We start from the raw sequence: 17,236 nt of genomic DNA on the forward strand, positions 1-17,236 counted from the left end.
AACCTGTTGCCCAAACCAGTTAAGACCTGGTGATACCCTGTACAAGTAAACAAACCAGAATCTGTATTTTTAAAATGCCCTCTATTGCTTGCAGATGGGTGTGGCAGCAGGTTCGGGAAGGTTTTTTCATGTACTTCTGCAAATGAGTAACTTGTTATCTAAATGCATTCTGCATAAATGACCAACAACATCCTCATTTTGGTCCACAATGTGCTTTTTTCCCTATGGACCTTACAGCATTAAGGAATTGGAGGGGACTGAAAAGCAGTGCTGAGACGTGTGGTAAATGCTGAATGTCTGCTTCATCACATACATTCTGTGAAGGTAAGACAGGAAAGTAAAATGTACGTTTAAGTAAGATGTATTTGCTAAGTTATTTTCATGAAACGAAAGGGTAGCCATTCACAACTTCTGAAATGCACAAGGGCATTTAAAAAGAACCGCAGGGTTGTGTTAGATCGAGATACAAAAGGAGATTTCTCTGATAGGTTTTAGGACTCATGAGACTTGCAGCCCAGACAATGAATGAAAGAAGGGATGCAAGTCAGTGGTACAAGACAAAACTAACAGCAAAAGAAACTGAGAATAACAGAACTCCCCAAAACGGAAAAGGGGTAGTTGACATGCAGGTCTTCTTCCCTTGCTCCCACCAGTACTGCTCCGCTGAGGGGGCCAGAGTGAGGTCCCACAGAACACCCTGTCACCTGCAGCAGATCCATTGCTGTGTCTGCCTCATCTGAAGGAGTGTGTTAGACCACAACCAATCCTTTCATTTGTGTAGCATGCTTGCCGCAGAAAAGAGGTCACGTGGGCAGGTGACAATATACTTTTATTCTTCTAATAACACTTGCATTGAAAAAAAGGAAATGACTTCAAGACTATAGAAAATAACTTTCACTAAAAACTTCTACACGTTGGAAGTAAATACTCCCCCTCTCAAAATCCTATCAGGAGTCTAGAGCACTATTACCACAAAACATTATTCACTGCTTTATAAGGCAGCCTGTGGGTTAGACAGTTTTAAAGCATAATTAAGTAAATGCTAGAATCTTTGTGGATGCAATCAGTTTACTGGCACTTCAAGGGTCAGAGCATATCCCAGTTGTCCAAAAGGTATCCCAATTGAACTTGGAATTCTAAATGGAGTTCTGGCCTTCCCCGCCTACCATAGCCCGAATATCGCAGTACCACTGAACAGAAAGGTAATCCTCGTAGCCCCGTATTCACCGTACTGGAAAGCTTTTTCGCTTTACCGTCTAGCCAGACAGTACAGCCAGCGCACAAAGATTACTCAAACAGATCTGTGTAACTACCGGACCCTGAACTACAGCATATCTATGCACAGCAGTAATGGAAGCTGTTTAATTAAAACTGAATGCAAAGGGATCTTTACATTAATGAGCCTGTAATGAAAATTGATTTCCTTAATGAGAGCTCTATGCTCAAGGCAGTCGGAGTCCTATTGATTTTGCTTCACCACCAGTAAATACAATGCAAAGCATTGCTGTATCACTTGCAAACTTGCCAATCCAATGCTTCATTCTATTGCTGTCATCACATGCCCACTGCCTTCAGAAAAGGCGCAATGTTAACATTAATTTTATAATGCATGCGCTACAAGACGTTATATATTTAGGCGTTAACCTTAAAAAAAAAAATCCAAGTAGAAACATATTTACCTTTTTCCCATACAACTTCCAACCTGGATAGAAATGTGCAACTAGCGGCATTGCTGGATGACACACTACCTGGAGTCTGGTTTTGAGAATAAAATAGATATACACAGAATAACTCGATGTAGACAAGGAAATCCCTGGAACTGTTGGGAGACACTGATGGCCGAAAGTGCTTTGATGTGGAACAGCTCACTGGTGAGGTTTTCTATGTCAAAATTCTCAAGGTCGTACAGCTGGACATCAAGCAGGAATGGTGCTGTTGTTCGAGTGGCAGCTTTAAAAGTCAAAGTGGATCCGAAAAAGTTTCAAGCGAAGAAAGGTATCGCCACGCTGCACCCTTTGACCAAGTAAACGGCACCCTAAAAGGTCAATAGCGAAGTAACAAAAACTGCCTAGATTGATGGCACATTCAATAAGAAAGCTCTTTTCCTCAGAAGGCCCAACCTAGTACTCGAGCGAGAGAGTGGCAACCTTCCAGATTTAACTTGCTACCACCACGGGAAGGAGACTTGTTCAACTGAGTCAGTATAGAGGCAGAAAGGTTCATGCTCTCCATACTGGAATTATGCCCTGTCTAAGACATGCTTACATATTTCCTTAAAAGCCTGCCTTATTTATTTATGGATGTGAAAAGCATATAGTAAAGCCAATGGGTCTCTAACACTAGGTTGTTGTCACGTTATGTTTACGGGTTGCAGAAAGATATTTAGTTACATGTAATCTCACAGATTACCATAGTAGCCTGATGATTGCAAGAATATGTGCACTACAGCAGGCCCGTGTTGTATACAGTGTCCCGGCCATTACTAAAGGCTGGAGGCTTTATCGATTCACAGGAAAAAGTTCCGTCAGACTCCTTAGGTGTGATTTGTTTATAATGAAACAGTATAGACAAGCAAGTAGCCTTGTACACTTATTGTGAAAAGCATGTGTAATTAACCTCATACCCCTGAAGAAAAACTAATACAAATGGTTCAAAACACAAAAGACAACAGGTTTTTAATCATGCGTGGATATTACACTGTGCTAAAGCCTGTAGACACTTATTTTGTTACATGGAATTAATTCTGCAGATTACCATAGTAGTCAGAGGTTTTGGGTTGGTGGTCACCAGAATAAACAATGGGGGATGGACTATTTACACCACGGTAATCCTTACTAGGCTCTATTAGCAGGGGCTTTATTTTGGTTTGGCGACTACATTTTGTACAGAATTGTAATTTTATTGAAGTAAACCTGAAGAGTGTCTTCTGGGAAGACTAATGATAAACACAGAATGTCTGAGTTGGTTAAGGTGAAAAGCCACTGATAAAGGTTTTAGGCGTGATTGTTTATAATAAAATGTTAGAATAAAGGCAGTAGGGCTGACATATTTCCTGTGAAAAGCATATGTTAAATTCAATAGGCATTTAAGGGTATTTTGTTACTACTTCGTATTAAAGCCTATGAAAAGGTATTTTGTGGGGAGGAATCTCAAAGATGACTGTGATAGGCAACGGCTTTGGTGCCCACCCACTCTGTCAAACCACAGAGGATCAGCCACAAAAAAAGCTGTGGCAGGGATAAGGGCCACAAAATGGAAGAAAGGGGCAATCAGGACTAGAAGGGAGAGAGGGATACTAGTCACAAATAAGGGAGAGGCACCCCATTTCTTGCAAACCAAATATTTCCTAGTAAAGTAGCATAATGGGCATAGGGAAACCTTTCTTTTAGCGGCAAGGGACTTGGATGTATATTCCATGCTACTAATATTAAAATTCCTAGCTGTGAGTTTTCTTTTTAAAACAAAACCAGCCTAAATAACTTGAGATCTTACAACAAGGATACCTTTCATATTTTAAAACACATTTCTGGTTGTTTGCTTTCAAGCATACGCATGACCCATTCTCGAGGAAGGTTAAGACAAATGCCAGAGAGCACAATGGTGGATTTTAAAGCTAGCAACCAAAAATTATAATACGGAATTAACGTAATCTTTTCAAGACTTGATTTATTTTGGCTTCTTTTTATAACTATGACGGTCTATCCTCATTTTAATATGTGTATTACCAATTAGAACACCTATTAGAAGTGGAGGGTGATTTCAAGTAACCATTTCGAGGTAAACAAGGTAGTAGGACTCCATCTCTAACTAATAAAACACCCTATTAAAAATTCCAAGTATGTATCAGATGAAGAGTAGCAGCACCAGGGTTAGCAGCAACTTAAACGCCCACTTGACTTACAGAGGAGAACAGTATGCGAACTATGCATTTCTGTGCCCAAGAAAAAGCTGAAACATAGTATTACGTAGCCATAGGCAACTTAAGCAGAGGTTCTACAGACCCATAACCCCAACAACAGACAGTACGAGGCGACAATCCGATCTCATACTTAGTCCAGAGGGCAAGATCCCCATGAAATATGCACAGGGAAAACCCTGCACACGCTAACCCACTGCGGCCAGGGTGTGTTCACAGATAACTCCCCCCACGACCAGAGAACCCCATGGGCAAACCAATAACCAGACAAACTCTGCTAAAAAAAATTACAGTGATGCAAGTAGTTGGGTAATGTGTGTTTTATTTAAAAACAAAAGTTACAGAACATAAAAAAATGAAGATTCCACCAAGCAGCGAACCAGTTTACATTGTCTTTCTAATTTGAACTACCACAAACTAGTAATCTACTTTTGTCATACTTTCTCTATTTTAGTTCAAGTTTCCCATTATGCCAGAGAGACTGCAACAATGCTTTCAAATCATCTCAATATTATGGTGTAACGTATCTTTCTCACAAAATTAAAAAAAAGGAAATCAATGACCTGGCGAGGCCTTGCAAAGCACTCATGCAAAGGAGAACAGGGAGTTGGCAAAGGGACACCACCAGCATACACGGCCTGCTGCCAGCATAATTTTGAGATCTGCAAGCTAGATTAGTATTTGTATTAATCGCTCCTCGAGCCAAGCAACCTTAACTTTGCTTCTGGGTTTAATTTAAAAGTAAACACAGGTGTGCAAACACCTCCCTAAAAAAGTTGGTACAATGCGCTTCAACAAAGTATTCATCCAGGTGTTACAGGAACGTCCTGTATGATCTACGTGTCACAAAATGGGAGAAAAAAAATATATTTAAAAAAAAAAAAAAAAACACTGATCCTCGTTTCAAATGTGTTTTTCTATTTTTTTATCTGTGCCCTCCTATGGGTCTCTAGGTCTATTGAGTCTAGACTAGTAAGACAGTGGGGAAATGGGCAAACAAACTAAATCTATCCTAAATGTAGGTGTTTTAATAACCTCTTCAGGGATTAGATGCTCCAAATCAAATACTCTCAGTCTACTTTAATTCCTTGTACACCTTGTATGTGAAACTAGAAATATTTCGAAATTAACTACTAGCTAAGAGTTGACCACCACTGAGCTAGCTTTCTGTCAAAGAAGGGAAACTGAATGCACCGGGGACTTGTTGCTCAATAAAGTGAGGCCATGCAATGCCAGATATTGGAATATTGAAAAGATCTTATGCAGAGTACAGAGTAAACACCAGAATACAATTAAAGGGTCACAGCAGATGAAGAAAAATGACAACAGGAATGGAAGAGTGTAACTGTTGTGTTGCTCTTTAAACACTTTGATTCTTTTTTATTTAAATATTCCCTCATTCTGGACTTCCTATCCTCTAGCTATGGTGACCAGATGTCTGAGATTTGCCAGGACAGTGTAGGCTTCAGGGGTTTGGCCTGTAGTATGGAGACTTGACTAAATGAAATCCCTGTACTAGTGTTGACTGGGCATGTGCATGCAAGTTGCTAAACTTGCGTGCACTACCACCCTGGCGTGAAACTCAATGAGAAACCTATCTTGTTAATAATCAATCCTGAATTCTGGTTGGTCATACAGCGGACAAGCGGGGCTTAAGGCCTCTTAGCCCAGATTCCAGGCTCCAAGCTGGCCTCTCCTGCCATTCACCAGTAAAGGCCAATGCCACAGAATGTTGCTACTCTGACCTCTTGCATTTCAAGAGTCAAAAGAGCTTGTGTTTTTTGGCAGAGTTTCTGTGCCAGACACCACTCTGCTGGACAAACCAGCTTTATAATCCTTCACTTTGGAAGTCATCGGCTGATTCTTTTTTAAACATAAAAATGGCTTTAATTTTTACAGTTACCAATTTTGAAAGTAGAGGGGGTCTGGAAAATGTTTGTGCATTGTTAAGCGGGTTACTCATCACATATGAATAGCTTTTGCTGTCTAAAAATTGTTTTGAATTGTGAAACTCAGTTTTCGTTGCATTTTGAAGAGAGCTTGTGCAAAGCCAATAGGTCTGGCCAGCTGGCTGGTGTTTTTTTTTAATTTTTTTTTTTTATTTCAAGCATGTGGCATGAAAAGAAAATGAAAATTCGCCACCACCTAATCCAGGTTGTCATACGTTTGCAATAAAATTCTTAAATGTAAACATACAATCATTGAAGTGAACATTTTACCAGTGATGTGTTTTGTCGAGTTGTGCCGCACATTTTATCACTATTTGTGAAAGAATCATCTCACCTAACTAAGCACTTAAATCACAGCCAGTTGAAATGTTACAATGCCACATAAAACAGTTCATCAGACCAACTTTGAAAAGAAGATAGAAAATAAAACACCATCTTACTGAGCACCCGTGTGCAGACAAAATAATAGCCAATATTTAATAATATATATTTTTAAAAACCTAATAAAATGTATAAAGAACACTTTGAACTATCTTTCAAACTGAATAGTATGGAATTATTTCCAATCAGAGTTCAATGGAGCAGTGTTTGAAGTGGGCTCACTACCCAACGTTGTACACTGTGATGCGTGGAAGCGAAATGCAAGTGACAGTCAAACAGACCAATGGATAAAACCAAATGCCCACAAAGCTCCTCTATGTATTTATACTTTATATGAATTTGTTGGAAAATCAATAGTCTGGTGAAATAGCTAAAATGTCTCAAAGAAAATACCTAAAAAGTCAATGTAAGAGACAGAGAGAGGACAAGAGCGAGAGAGAGCTTTGAATGAATATTGCCAGTTTTATATATTAAGCACAGGTGATCCTTTGAAGAAAATAATGAGTTTAGATGTGTAACAATTCCTTCAACTGATCTGAAAGTTTTACAAAGTGCAACTGTGATTTTTCTTCCTTATTCCTGGATGCTGTTATGCACTAGGGAAAGTGAAAAAACTTCCCAAGTATTTTAAGGGTTAAAAATTAGGAATTTTGCATTGTGGAAAGTGCTGAGCTGAGGGAGCGGCTCAACGTTAACTATTAATACTGCAGGCCATGAGTCCCTGGACACTGTCTGCATCTATGTCTATTGCCTTTTTTCGGTTTTAGCTCTGAAAAGCCAATAAACCTATCTCAAGTACTTACAAATAGAGTCACTTTAACAAAGCGCTTAATGTCAGGAGGACCCCACTTCACATCAGAAGCGTGTTACTATCAGACGAGAGTTCAGCATGAAGAGACTCACTCATACTGTTCTTTCAATTCTTAAGGCATCGAAAAGACAAAACAGTTCCACTTTTAAGTTGGTTTTCGCCTACCAAAATACAGAAATGCAGCACAGTTACATATGCAAGGCTCAGTTCAAGAGCGCCTGTTTAAGGAAATATTGGTAGTAACTTACAGATAGAGAGAAGAGATGCCTGTCGAAGCCGAACCCAGTGAAGGGATGGATGTCAGATCGTTGTGACTCAGTCGACTGCAACAAAAAAACAAACCTGTTACAACCAAGGAAAACAGAAGTGTCCCTCATAGCACTGCCTATATACTTGCATCATTTCAAACAAACATTTTGTTCAGCATATAGGGTGCAGATGTACAATTCTAAAAGATAGTGATACAATGTCATTAGAAAATGAAAGTATGCAAAAGGACAACTTCAAAGTAGCAAACAGGTAAGAGAAACAACTGATCAGATCCACTTCTTAGCCACAGACCCTGCTAACCCAAGTCTACAACTGACCAATAAGCAGCAATCTTCAATGGACTATTTTTCACTCTTTCCCATCGTTGTCAGGGAATGTATCCCCCCTCCTCTTCATAAGGGATTCATCTCGGATTTAGTAAACTTTACTTTGCCCTCTCACATTGGTGACATGTTTTTCTTCCTTGACCCTTTTCCCGTTACTAAAGGATCTAGCTACAATCTGGCATTAACTTAAGGTCTCATTAGGCTACACTTCTCCCTCTTGTTCCACTAAAGAAAGACCTCTCATGTTTAACAATTTTCTCCACTCTCTCAATACTAACAAGCTATTCTTTTCATCACGCAGAAGCTTCTAAATCTAAGAAGTGACTACAAACCTGGGAGATATATTTACAGGTCAAATATTTTTTCTAGCCTCTTCCACTATACATGATGGGGGATACTAAAGTTATTGGCAGATAGAGAGACTGAAGACTGCCTGCAACAAATGGAAGGAGTCTGTGAGATGGAGAAGTGCTAAGGGCAGAACAAAAGTTTAAAAATATCCCTCAGTAACTTCAGCCTTCCCTTTTAAGAAAGCAGACATCATAAAGAGCCACATTTTCATCTGGCTCCTTTACTAAATTAAGCAGTATATTTGCAGGAGCAGCTGTGTATAAGGTTTTTATTCCTCAAGTTGATCCACATGGAAAAACTACAAGCGCCATTGTGTTTTCTGGTGTTAAAAAAAAAAAAAAGGACCAGAGTAAAACTCTATACTGAGCTTTACTTATTTGGTCAGAATGAGATGTGTGTGTGTGACCCACTAAAAGCAGCACTCACCAGACAACTACTTCTCTCTGGTGAGAATGAAAATTGAAACAGCAGCTCTGTTGGGAAAGACTCACATGCCAGACCCTTTGAGCTTGGCATCAAGATTCAATTCATTCCGTGACTCCAAACATAAAAATTATTTTTCACTTGTTCCTACATGTATTTTTGCATGGATGTTGTGCACAACTCATTATTCTACGTCATTTTCCAATGGCCATTTTACCAATTTTGCCTAGCAGTCAAACCGTCCATGTCATATTAAAAGCCATCTCTAGACAAAGTGCAGAACAATAACGTTATACATATATGCAATTTCTCTGGCATTGGAATCTTTCACAGATTCATATGCCTTTAATTAACTCCAAAAGCAAACAAACACAAATGATGAACGGAATGCGGACCCAATCAAACATTTACCCCCGCCGCACCCCCCCCCCCCCCCAAGTCACAGATCCAGGTTAAATCCATCAATTATTTTCCTCACCACACCACCCCAGTATGGACCCAGCCATAAAAAAAAAAGTTAAAAATAAAAAATAAAAAAATCTTGACCCTGTTTGCCATGGGAACAGTCCGGCCGGACCTGCCAGGCCAGGTCCTCCGAGGATGCTGGTTTCAAGTCCAGGGAGGGCCTGGCTTGACGGTTCGGGCTGGATTGTTCCCATGGGGAGTAGGGTCAAGACTGATTTAGATATGGATGGGTCCAAACTGGAATAGCATGGGTAGCAAAAAAACAATGGATTTAGGCCCAAATCTCCTAACTTGTGGTGAATGCTGGACACTGTTCAGCATTTCTTCCCTCACTAGTGTTTTTTTTGCATTTGTCACCCTAAGTGGGAAGAGTATGCCCAGACGTGAGTCTCTTGCTCCCCATGCCACTGGAGTCAAGCAAGCCTGGCTGATGAAAGGCGATACCCGGAAACCGGTCCCAAGATGCTTGTTTCCAGTCCAGGGAGGCCCTGGCTTGGCAGTTCGGACTTGACTGTTCCCATGGAGAGCAGGGTCAAGACTGATTTAGATATGGATGGGTCCAAACTGGAATAGCATGGGTAGCAAAAAAACAATGGATTTAGGCCCAAATCTCCTAACTTGGGGTGAATGCTGGACACTGTTCAGCATTTCTTCCCTCACTAGTGTTTTTTTTGCATTTGTCACCCTAAGTGGGAAGAGTATGCCCAGACGTGAGTCTCTTGCTCCCCATGCCACTGGAGTCAAGCAAGCCTGGCTGATGAAAGGCGATACCCGGAAACCGGTCCCAAGATGCTTGTTTCCAGTCCAGGGAGGCCCTGGCTTGGCAGTTCGGGCTTGACTGTTCCCATGGAGAGCAGGGTCAAGACTGATTCGCATATGGCTGGGCCCGAACTGGAATGGCATGGGTAGCAAAGAAACAATAGATTTAGGCCCATATCTCTGTACTGGGGGAAATGTTTGACACTGTACAGCATTCTATCCATCACTTGTTCTTTTTGCATTTAATTAACCCCAATCATCACGCTATGAATCTGAGCAGTATTAAAACCCATTCATTTAATACAAAACGAACTTTAAGTCTATTCACCTCATTGTTTAGATCTTCTAGGCAGACAGAGAGGGAGGGAGGCTTGGGAAATTCACTACACCTGGATGTAATTTGCTTCAGAATCCCACTATACGTGGAGAGCGAATGTACTGCTTAAATTGAACTCTGGTCTTCAAAATAGTCTGTTGCAGCGGACTCCTAGTTTAATCTGCTATTGAAAAGTATTTTTTTTTCTTTCTCCCTGGACTACTACAACTCTGTTGCAACACATGCGCCACCACACGGCCTGTTGCAGATCCATACAGTCAAATGAATTTGAACCCCTCACCCTTGTAGTGCCTTCAAATGACTTATCTGTTTCTGAATATTTCAAGCTCTATTTCAACAGAAAGAAGTCCCTCTTTAAGCAATACAGGTCCTCTGGCATAAAACAGTTTTGATGATGACCCAATAATGCTAATCATTGCCAAGGGATCTTAAATCCTGCGACACAAACACAGATGTCTAGGCCATACTTTCCCTAATCTTAGGTTTAATCTGCATATCTTTCTCATAGCAGAAGCTTCACATTATGGCTTACAATGACTACCATAAGAGGAATCTGTGTAGTTCCTGTAGGTCTTAAAAATTAGGGTGATGATAGCTTTCAGCATTCGAGTGCCCTTGTGCATCCTTGGAATGAGCGCTGCGATCTTCCTCTTCCTTGTGTCTGACATTCAGCTGGATTGGGCTATAAATAGGATGCAGAGTCCTCCGCTTCTTCAACAAAAACCTTTGTTGGTGGTTCTGGTGGCATCTTACTTGAAAATGTAAGAGAAGGAGTGGTAGGGTTTCACGTAACCAAGATGAGTGATCTACTTTCCTGCAATCTTATGCATTTTGCTGCTCCATGTCATCAATGGTGAAGCAGAAGCTGTCATCAACATCTGTGCAACCGACAAGATGCCAACCGTCAACCATTGTGCAGTCAACAATAACACAACATTCTGTGGCAAGCAAAGACTCAACAGCAGATAACAAGGGGAGCCATCAACTGAGAGAAAACCGAGAATAAGCCTTAACCAACAACTGTTCTGCTAATAACCTGGTTGTAGAAAACGTGGCAACAGGCAAGGACTTCAGACAGGTTGTGCACTGACACTATTATCACAAATGTGCAGGGTAGACGGCAGTTTTGGCAGGATTTCAGGAAATCCTTAGATGCCGAGGAAGGGTTGGCTAATTTTCTGCCTTTTTGGAAATGTTAAGAGTAGGTTTCATAGCTGTAAGCTAGGCCTCTGTGCAAGCTTCTTTCAGAGACCGCATACTCATTGAAATGTCAAAATATAATCAATTTTCTCTGTTTTTGGAAAACGTAGGCACACTGCTCCTCCAAACTTTTTTTCCTGAACATGAGGTATCCTTAAAGGGAGCTTTAAGGTAGTAGTGAAGGCTATATCAGAGCTTAGTTTGTAAATAAAAATGTGCTGGTGCCCAAAGATCTCCTCTGAAACACGCGGGTGCTGCAATTAAATTTGCAAGCTTGAAATACTGAGGCGGCGTAATCCTGAAGCCTTCTCCAGCTTCTTTAAATTCATGTACAGCCACTACCTGCCCCTTCAACTCACTCGCGCATCTTTCTGCTTTCTCCCTTTGTGATGCTTTTCCATTTTTCTCTTCCTCCGTCTTTCCTGTGTGTTTTTTGCTCTCAATAAATGCTTGAGACAGAAAAATAAGTGCCGGCCCTCACAAATACGTGCTGGTGCCCCACACTGGAAAACCCCGGCGCAAATTAAGCACTAGGATACATACTCTGTGTCCTTAACAGAACAATTACACCATATTTTGCATACCTAGCCTGGTGCTTGGGATGTATGCAGTAAATGCCCTATTCACGAAGATCATGTGCGACTAGTTTCTTCTGCCAAAAGGTCCTACATGGTCTGACCAGGGCCTCACCTTGCTTAAAGGTTGAAGCAGATGGGCACGCTACTTTTAAAAACTCCTGACTGAAAACCTGTATTTTAGGCACGCAGACGAACAGGCATTCTGGCACAATCATGCAGGCACATATTAAAAAACATACACAAACCCCACCACCCACCCTGTGCACCCGGCCACCCACCCATGTTCACAAACAAAGGGAACTCGATAACACATGACCCATCTCACATATAAAACCCTGTTAGGTTCAAGCAATACCTCAAGGGACAGAAACTGAGACAACATACATTCTTAAACAAGCGCAGAAATGTGTGGATGGATACCAATGGATTCTAATGGTGGGACACACACAAATTACCAAATAAACCAGACGAAGGCATTGCTGTGCAATGTTTTAAAGAGACAGACATTTCTAATAGTAGAGAACCAGTACTCCTCCCATAGAAATGCCTGTCCAGTTACAGCACCGGTGGGGGGATTAAAAAGATGAAAGGCTGGATGCACTAGCGTGTGGCATCATGGAAGAATGATTTGGTGGGTGAACAGAACGGCTTTCAATTGGCTCACAACAATCTCCTCCATTGAGATGCATGAGGGACTATTTTATATTTGAAAAGTACATTCTGTGGTCACGCATATTATTCTTTATCTTGTCCAGGCTTTGTATACACAAAGGAGCCTTTTTGTTCTGCACTGCAGTAGCCATTTCTATTGTTTTTTTAAACCCTCGTGTGTAAGCATGAAACATATAGGCTTTACCAATTTCTGCTTCACTCACAGTGAAGGCTTGCATACCTTTCTTTGATGTGGCAACGAATGCTTGGTATGGACGGAGCTGATGTGGAACATCTTCCATGTAAAGAAGAAAAACGTGTGCTGTTAATTTCCAAACCTAATAAAAGAAACACCCGGGTCTGTTACACCCCAAATGGGTGATAAAAAAAGGAATTATAAATCGAAAGCACTAGGTACTAATCCCTTATGAAACCCAGAGCAATGTTTCAGTCACTGCCTGTTAGCCAAGGGAAGGCTGAAGTGGTAAGTAGCCGTCTCAGGGGGCACGCCGACATACAAAGTGACTGTCAAGGCGCTCTTACATCAACAAGCCAGCAGGCCGGAATAATGACCTGATCTGGCAGGACAAAGCTGGGCTAACACATCAACTTCAAAGTGCCAACAAAAGCGTACAGCTTTCAAGACAAAAGAGGACCAAAAACAGAGTTTGCAAAGAAAGAACACACTGAAAAACAGAGATAGAAGCAAATAAATAAGAGCATTTAGAAAGAAGGTCAGGCAATGACAAAGCAACACAATGATTTTGGAAATGTTAAGTTCTCGAGCAATGAAGAAAGTTTACGGTAATTTTATTCTGCGTTTCCGTAATAACACTTAAAATATAATGAGCGCACAGGAGAATCCGTTAAGAATATTGGCCTGTGTTCGTGTTCTTGTCCCACAAAGAAACAAGGCTTTCTACATCTCATAAGATCATCCAAATTGTAGAAAATCAAAGCAATACGTGTGCAGCAGACCATCACTAGCTCGGTAACTGCGAGGCTTTGTATATCTGCAAGAGGACTAACGCGCTTCATTATAAACTTGTCCAATCTGAAGCGCAGCTCTTTGGGCGCGGATCTGTTGACGGCGTCGATTGGTTGGAACGAACATGCTCGTTGAAAGTCTGCCATCGAGGATGGACGTCTCTGCAGCCGTGAAAGATGGATCGTGTTCATCTCTCTCTTCTATTCAGCATAGGCAGATCTGCCGCACCCGGCTGGCAGTGGAGGGGGCACGCGGTATAAAATATTTACAGTCTGGTTGCCAGGCTGGTGTCAAGCTGAAATGGAGCCTGCTCAAAAATAGCACGCGTCTCCGGGGTATTAAACGATTGGCACTTAAGAAATAAAATACAAGCAGTTGAGCAAAGAAATTCTAAACTCAGTGGGCTCATTTTGTTGGTTTTTTTGCACATTTTATATCAGGTGCATGAGTAAAAAAATAAAACTGCAAGACGTGTGTGCAAATGGATGTGTTGTAAGTACTCTAATCGCTCATCATGTCATTATCATCAAGCGTCACCCCATGCTCTCCTTACATGATCAAATGAGCAGCAGTGACTAATTATCAAAGCCATCTGCATTCGCGTTTTTAAAATATTTCTTCACCCTTTAAAGTGTTTCCTTGAGACGTTGCAAGAAAATGGAAACATAAAATGTGTTTTGCAAGCAAAATGTTTATGAGCCATCCCCCTTCTGCCGCTTGTGCTGCTCAAATAATAAACACCAGCCCAGCACATTCTCCTTGCTTTACACTCTTAGTAAGTACCCCTCTTCCTCTGTGTCCGCCCATCCACTGATTAATGACACTTTGAGCTCCTTTACGTCGCTTTTGAAAATCTATACACTCGATACTTATTTCATCAATAAAACACTTTCTAATACTAACCTCCCAAACTCAGGGCGGCGTTTAGCTGTTAAGAGTAGTTTAGAGCTGAAATATTCGTACCATCCGTACGGAGTTTAAACTTTCGTCTCTTTAGCCCCTTTTATTTGCCACAATTCCAATGTATATATTTAAATTATTAAGCCGGTCATCAAAGAACCATTTACCCCTTTGGTAGTCTCTATAGCTCCAGTTTACCATTTTACAGATTCTAAAGTTGAACAGAGTATTCCAGGTTAAGTCCTCCTAGAAGTGTGTGTGGTCTTAAACACCCCCTTCACTGGTGCGCAGACAACTCTCTTGTACCCTTACTTTCCTGCTGCGCATATCGTTTCGCTATTTCTAGGTCATCTAATGTAATCTTCACACAATCACGCTCAAGCGTGGGTAGTCTTAGCTGCAGAAAGGAAATATTGACAGAGTCATCATGCATTTGTTTAATTAGGCACTCCTACACTTAAAATGTCATAACAAACTGATCAGACCAGATGTTCCCTCCTGGGGGAGAAGGAAGTTATCACAGCTTACTTTGGAAGCAATTTGCTCTCCCAAGATACACAGTTGGCACTTGCAGAATTAAGAGTCACAGTATAATTTTAAGCATCAGAATATCTGGAGACTACATTTCCTAATAGTTGTATTGAATGCTACTGATCACACCAATACCACACCCCACAGTGACGCTGGTCTTTACATTCCCATTACTAGTATACTATTTGCAGCAGAAATGAACGGGCACAGAAATTGCACATCTGACCTGTAATTAGTGTCCTCTTAAGTTACCTTGAATGACCAAGAGCAAAACTGCAGGAGCAAAAGAGGATGACCTCGAATGCTTAAACACATTTTTATTTTCTCCTTCTTTCACTAGTCTTAGTATTGTCTACGGTCAGCAAAGAGACCTTGGTTACAACGTTCCCATTCCAGTAATCACAAAAACGGAGTGGAATTTCCCATTCTTCAAAGTTACATGAAAGATAACCCAGTTATCAGCAGTGGTCAACGTCTGAGTGTCTTGTATGTAAGGATCAGATGTAGCGGAAGGTTTCAGAGAAGGAACACAGTGCACTGGGGATAGCAGGTGGAATGTGGAGTTATCCTATTCACAATTGAAGTAAACAGAAGAGCAATGTCAAAGGTCACGGTAGATAACAAAGCAGCACCTACAATGTCATATGCATGATTCCTCAAAGCATGCTCAGCTATATGCCAATACTTATTGCCACAGGCTTTGTAAAAGCTTCACCAGACTGTTGGTGGTCTACTGGTGTCACAAGAGAGAAAGAGCCAGTGTAAGGGATAAAGACTTAAGAGTGCAGCAGTTTGCAAAGCACCTTCTGATACCCTAAGAGCGCGAGCCAGCAAAAGTCAAATGGGTGGAAAATTTAGAATTATAAATGCTACTTTAAAAAGTAATGTCCCAAGGCAGTATTGGGATCTATTTATTACACAGCCAAAAATAACCATGTTGGCAATAAAGGAATTTACTTTAACCTTGTGATCTGTAGCACAATCACAAAGCATAGGTACAAATATTTTCATGCACTTTATCTCAATCTTAACAGAATAAGGTGACTGGGCAGGAGGCGCGCACCAAGGCATAGCGCGGCCAACGGACAGGTGCGGGCCAGATCGGACCGGTTCCGGGCAGCGGCTTAACTGTGGCTGCCGCATAAAAAAAAATAAAAAAAAAGAAAATCGCCTCACCGCAAGGGGTGAGCCGATTGGCTGAAGGTTTTTTTTTGACACATGCCAATGATCACATGTGTAATGATTTTTTCTTTCTGCTCTCAGGACCTCTTAATTTACCATTGGGCACATGGCTCCTGCCAGTGTGTGGGTTACTGGACATTCCTTTGCGCATCGGACGCAGCCGTTCTTCAACCTGTATCGCAGTCGGGCGCAGGACGCAGGTCTCCGGTTTCTTTGGATAGCAAGAGGGGGTCTGCACCCTGATGGTCTTCGCCAGCTCGTCAAGGAGGTTCTGCGATGGCGGCTGCCGCCGGCAGCGCTCATCGTCCTTCACGTGGGAGGCAATGATCTGCCAACAATAGGGAGGAGATCAGTTTTTGAAGACTTGATGGCTGAAATCTCCTGGTTAGCAAAATGGTGTCCAGGGGCTATCATAGCATGGTCCCATAGCATTCCTAGGTGGATTTGGAGGTCAGGGCGCTCAAACAAAGGCCCTTAATGAATCAGCCAGGCGGCTGAACAGCTGCATGAAACAGCTTTTGAACACATCAATGCTAAGGACTGTTGCGCACGGGTGCCTTCAAGGAGAGGCAATGTTTGACGAAGATGGAGTACACCTGTCGGATGGTGGTCATACTGTGTTTGTTGAGAACCTGGTAGCATTTTCAATACAGTGTCTCTCTCAGAACCGAACATCTTGTCTTCAGGGGGAGGCCTGGTTGGTCGGGAAACCAACCACCCCTGTGGAAGGGAAGGAGTCCTGTTTGGGCACAAAGCAGGTGGATAACCTTGGCATCAAGAATACTAGTGCAGGTGAACTCAAGACGGTATCAGAAGCTTTTTGGCTCAAACCAGGGTGGCGGTGCTGTGGGTGTAGGAAAGGGGCTCAGGAAGACCACTACCGCGAATGTCCATACCTCCCCTCACGGTACTCCATTACATGGCCCTAGAATTTTTGAATTTGGGGGGATGAGACTGCGCCAGGGGACAAAGGTATGGCCCGGTTGCCCAGGTCCATCCCCATCGGGTGCCGGGGGATCTCTTGCTTAGGGTTGGCTCTGGCATGGTTGGATTGGGGGACAGTTTTCATGCTGGCCCGTGCCCCCTCTATCTTAAGGGGGCAGGCGAGTCTCACCTTGTGAAGCATAATTGGTTTTGGGTGGGGAACACGGCCCCCAGTCTACAGTCGATGCCACAGGTGCCTGGTGGGTGGACAACCAGGACTCCTTTTATTGAGCC

The 17,236-nt window shown here is 42.0% G+C and overlaps 1 protein-coding gene across 1 annotated transcript in view; it reads right to left on the minus strand.

The window, feature by feature from the left end:
- LRIG1 (leucine rich repeats and immunoglobulin like domains 1) overlaps positions 1-17,236 on the minus strand; it is a 216,694-nt gene that overhangs the window by 137,650 nt on the left and 61,808 nt on the right. The window contains exon 3 of the mRNA XM_069206570.1: positions 7,306-7,380. Within this exon, the coding sequence (XP_069062671.1) occupies positions 7,306-7,380 (75 nt within the window). The remainder of the gene's footprint in view (positions 1-7,305; positions 7,381-17,236) is intronic.

The sequence above is a fragment of the Pleurodeles waltl genome, chromosome 9, assembly GCF_031143425.1.
Source record: "Pleurodeles waltl isolate 20211129_DDA chromosome 9, aPleWal1.hap1.20221129, whole genome shotgun sequence".
Classification (NCBI taxonomy): domain Eukaryota; kingdom Metazoa; phylum Chordata; class Amphibia; order Caudata; family Salamandridae; genus Pleurodeles; species Pleurodeles waltl.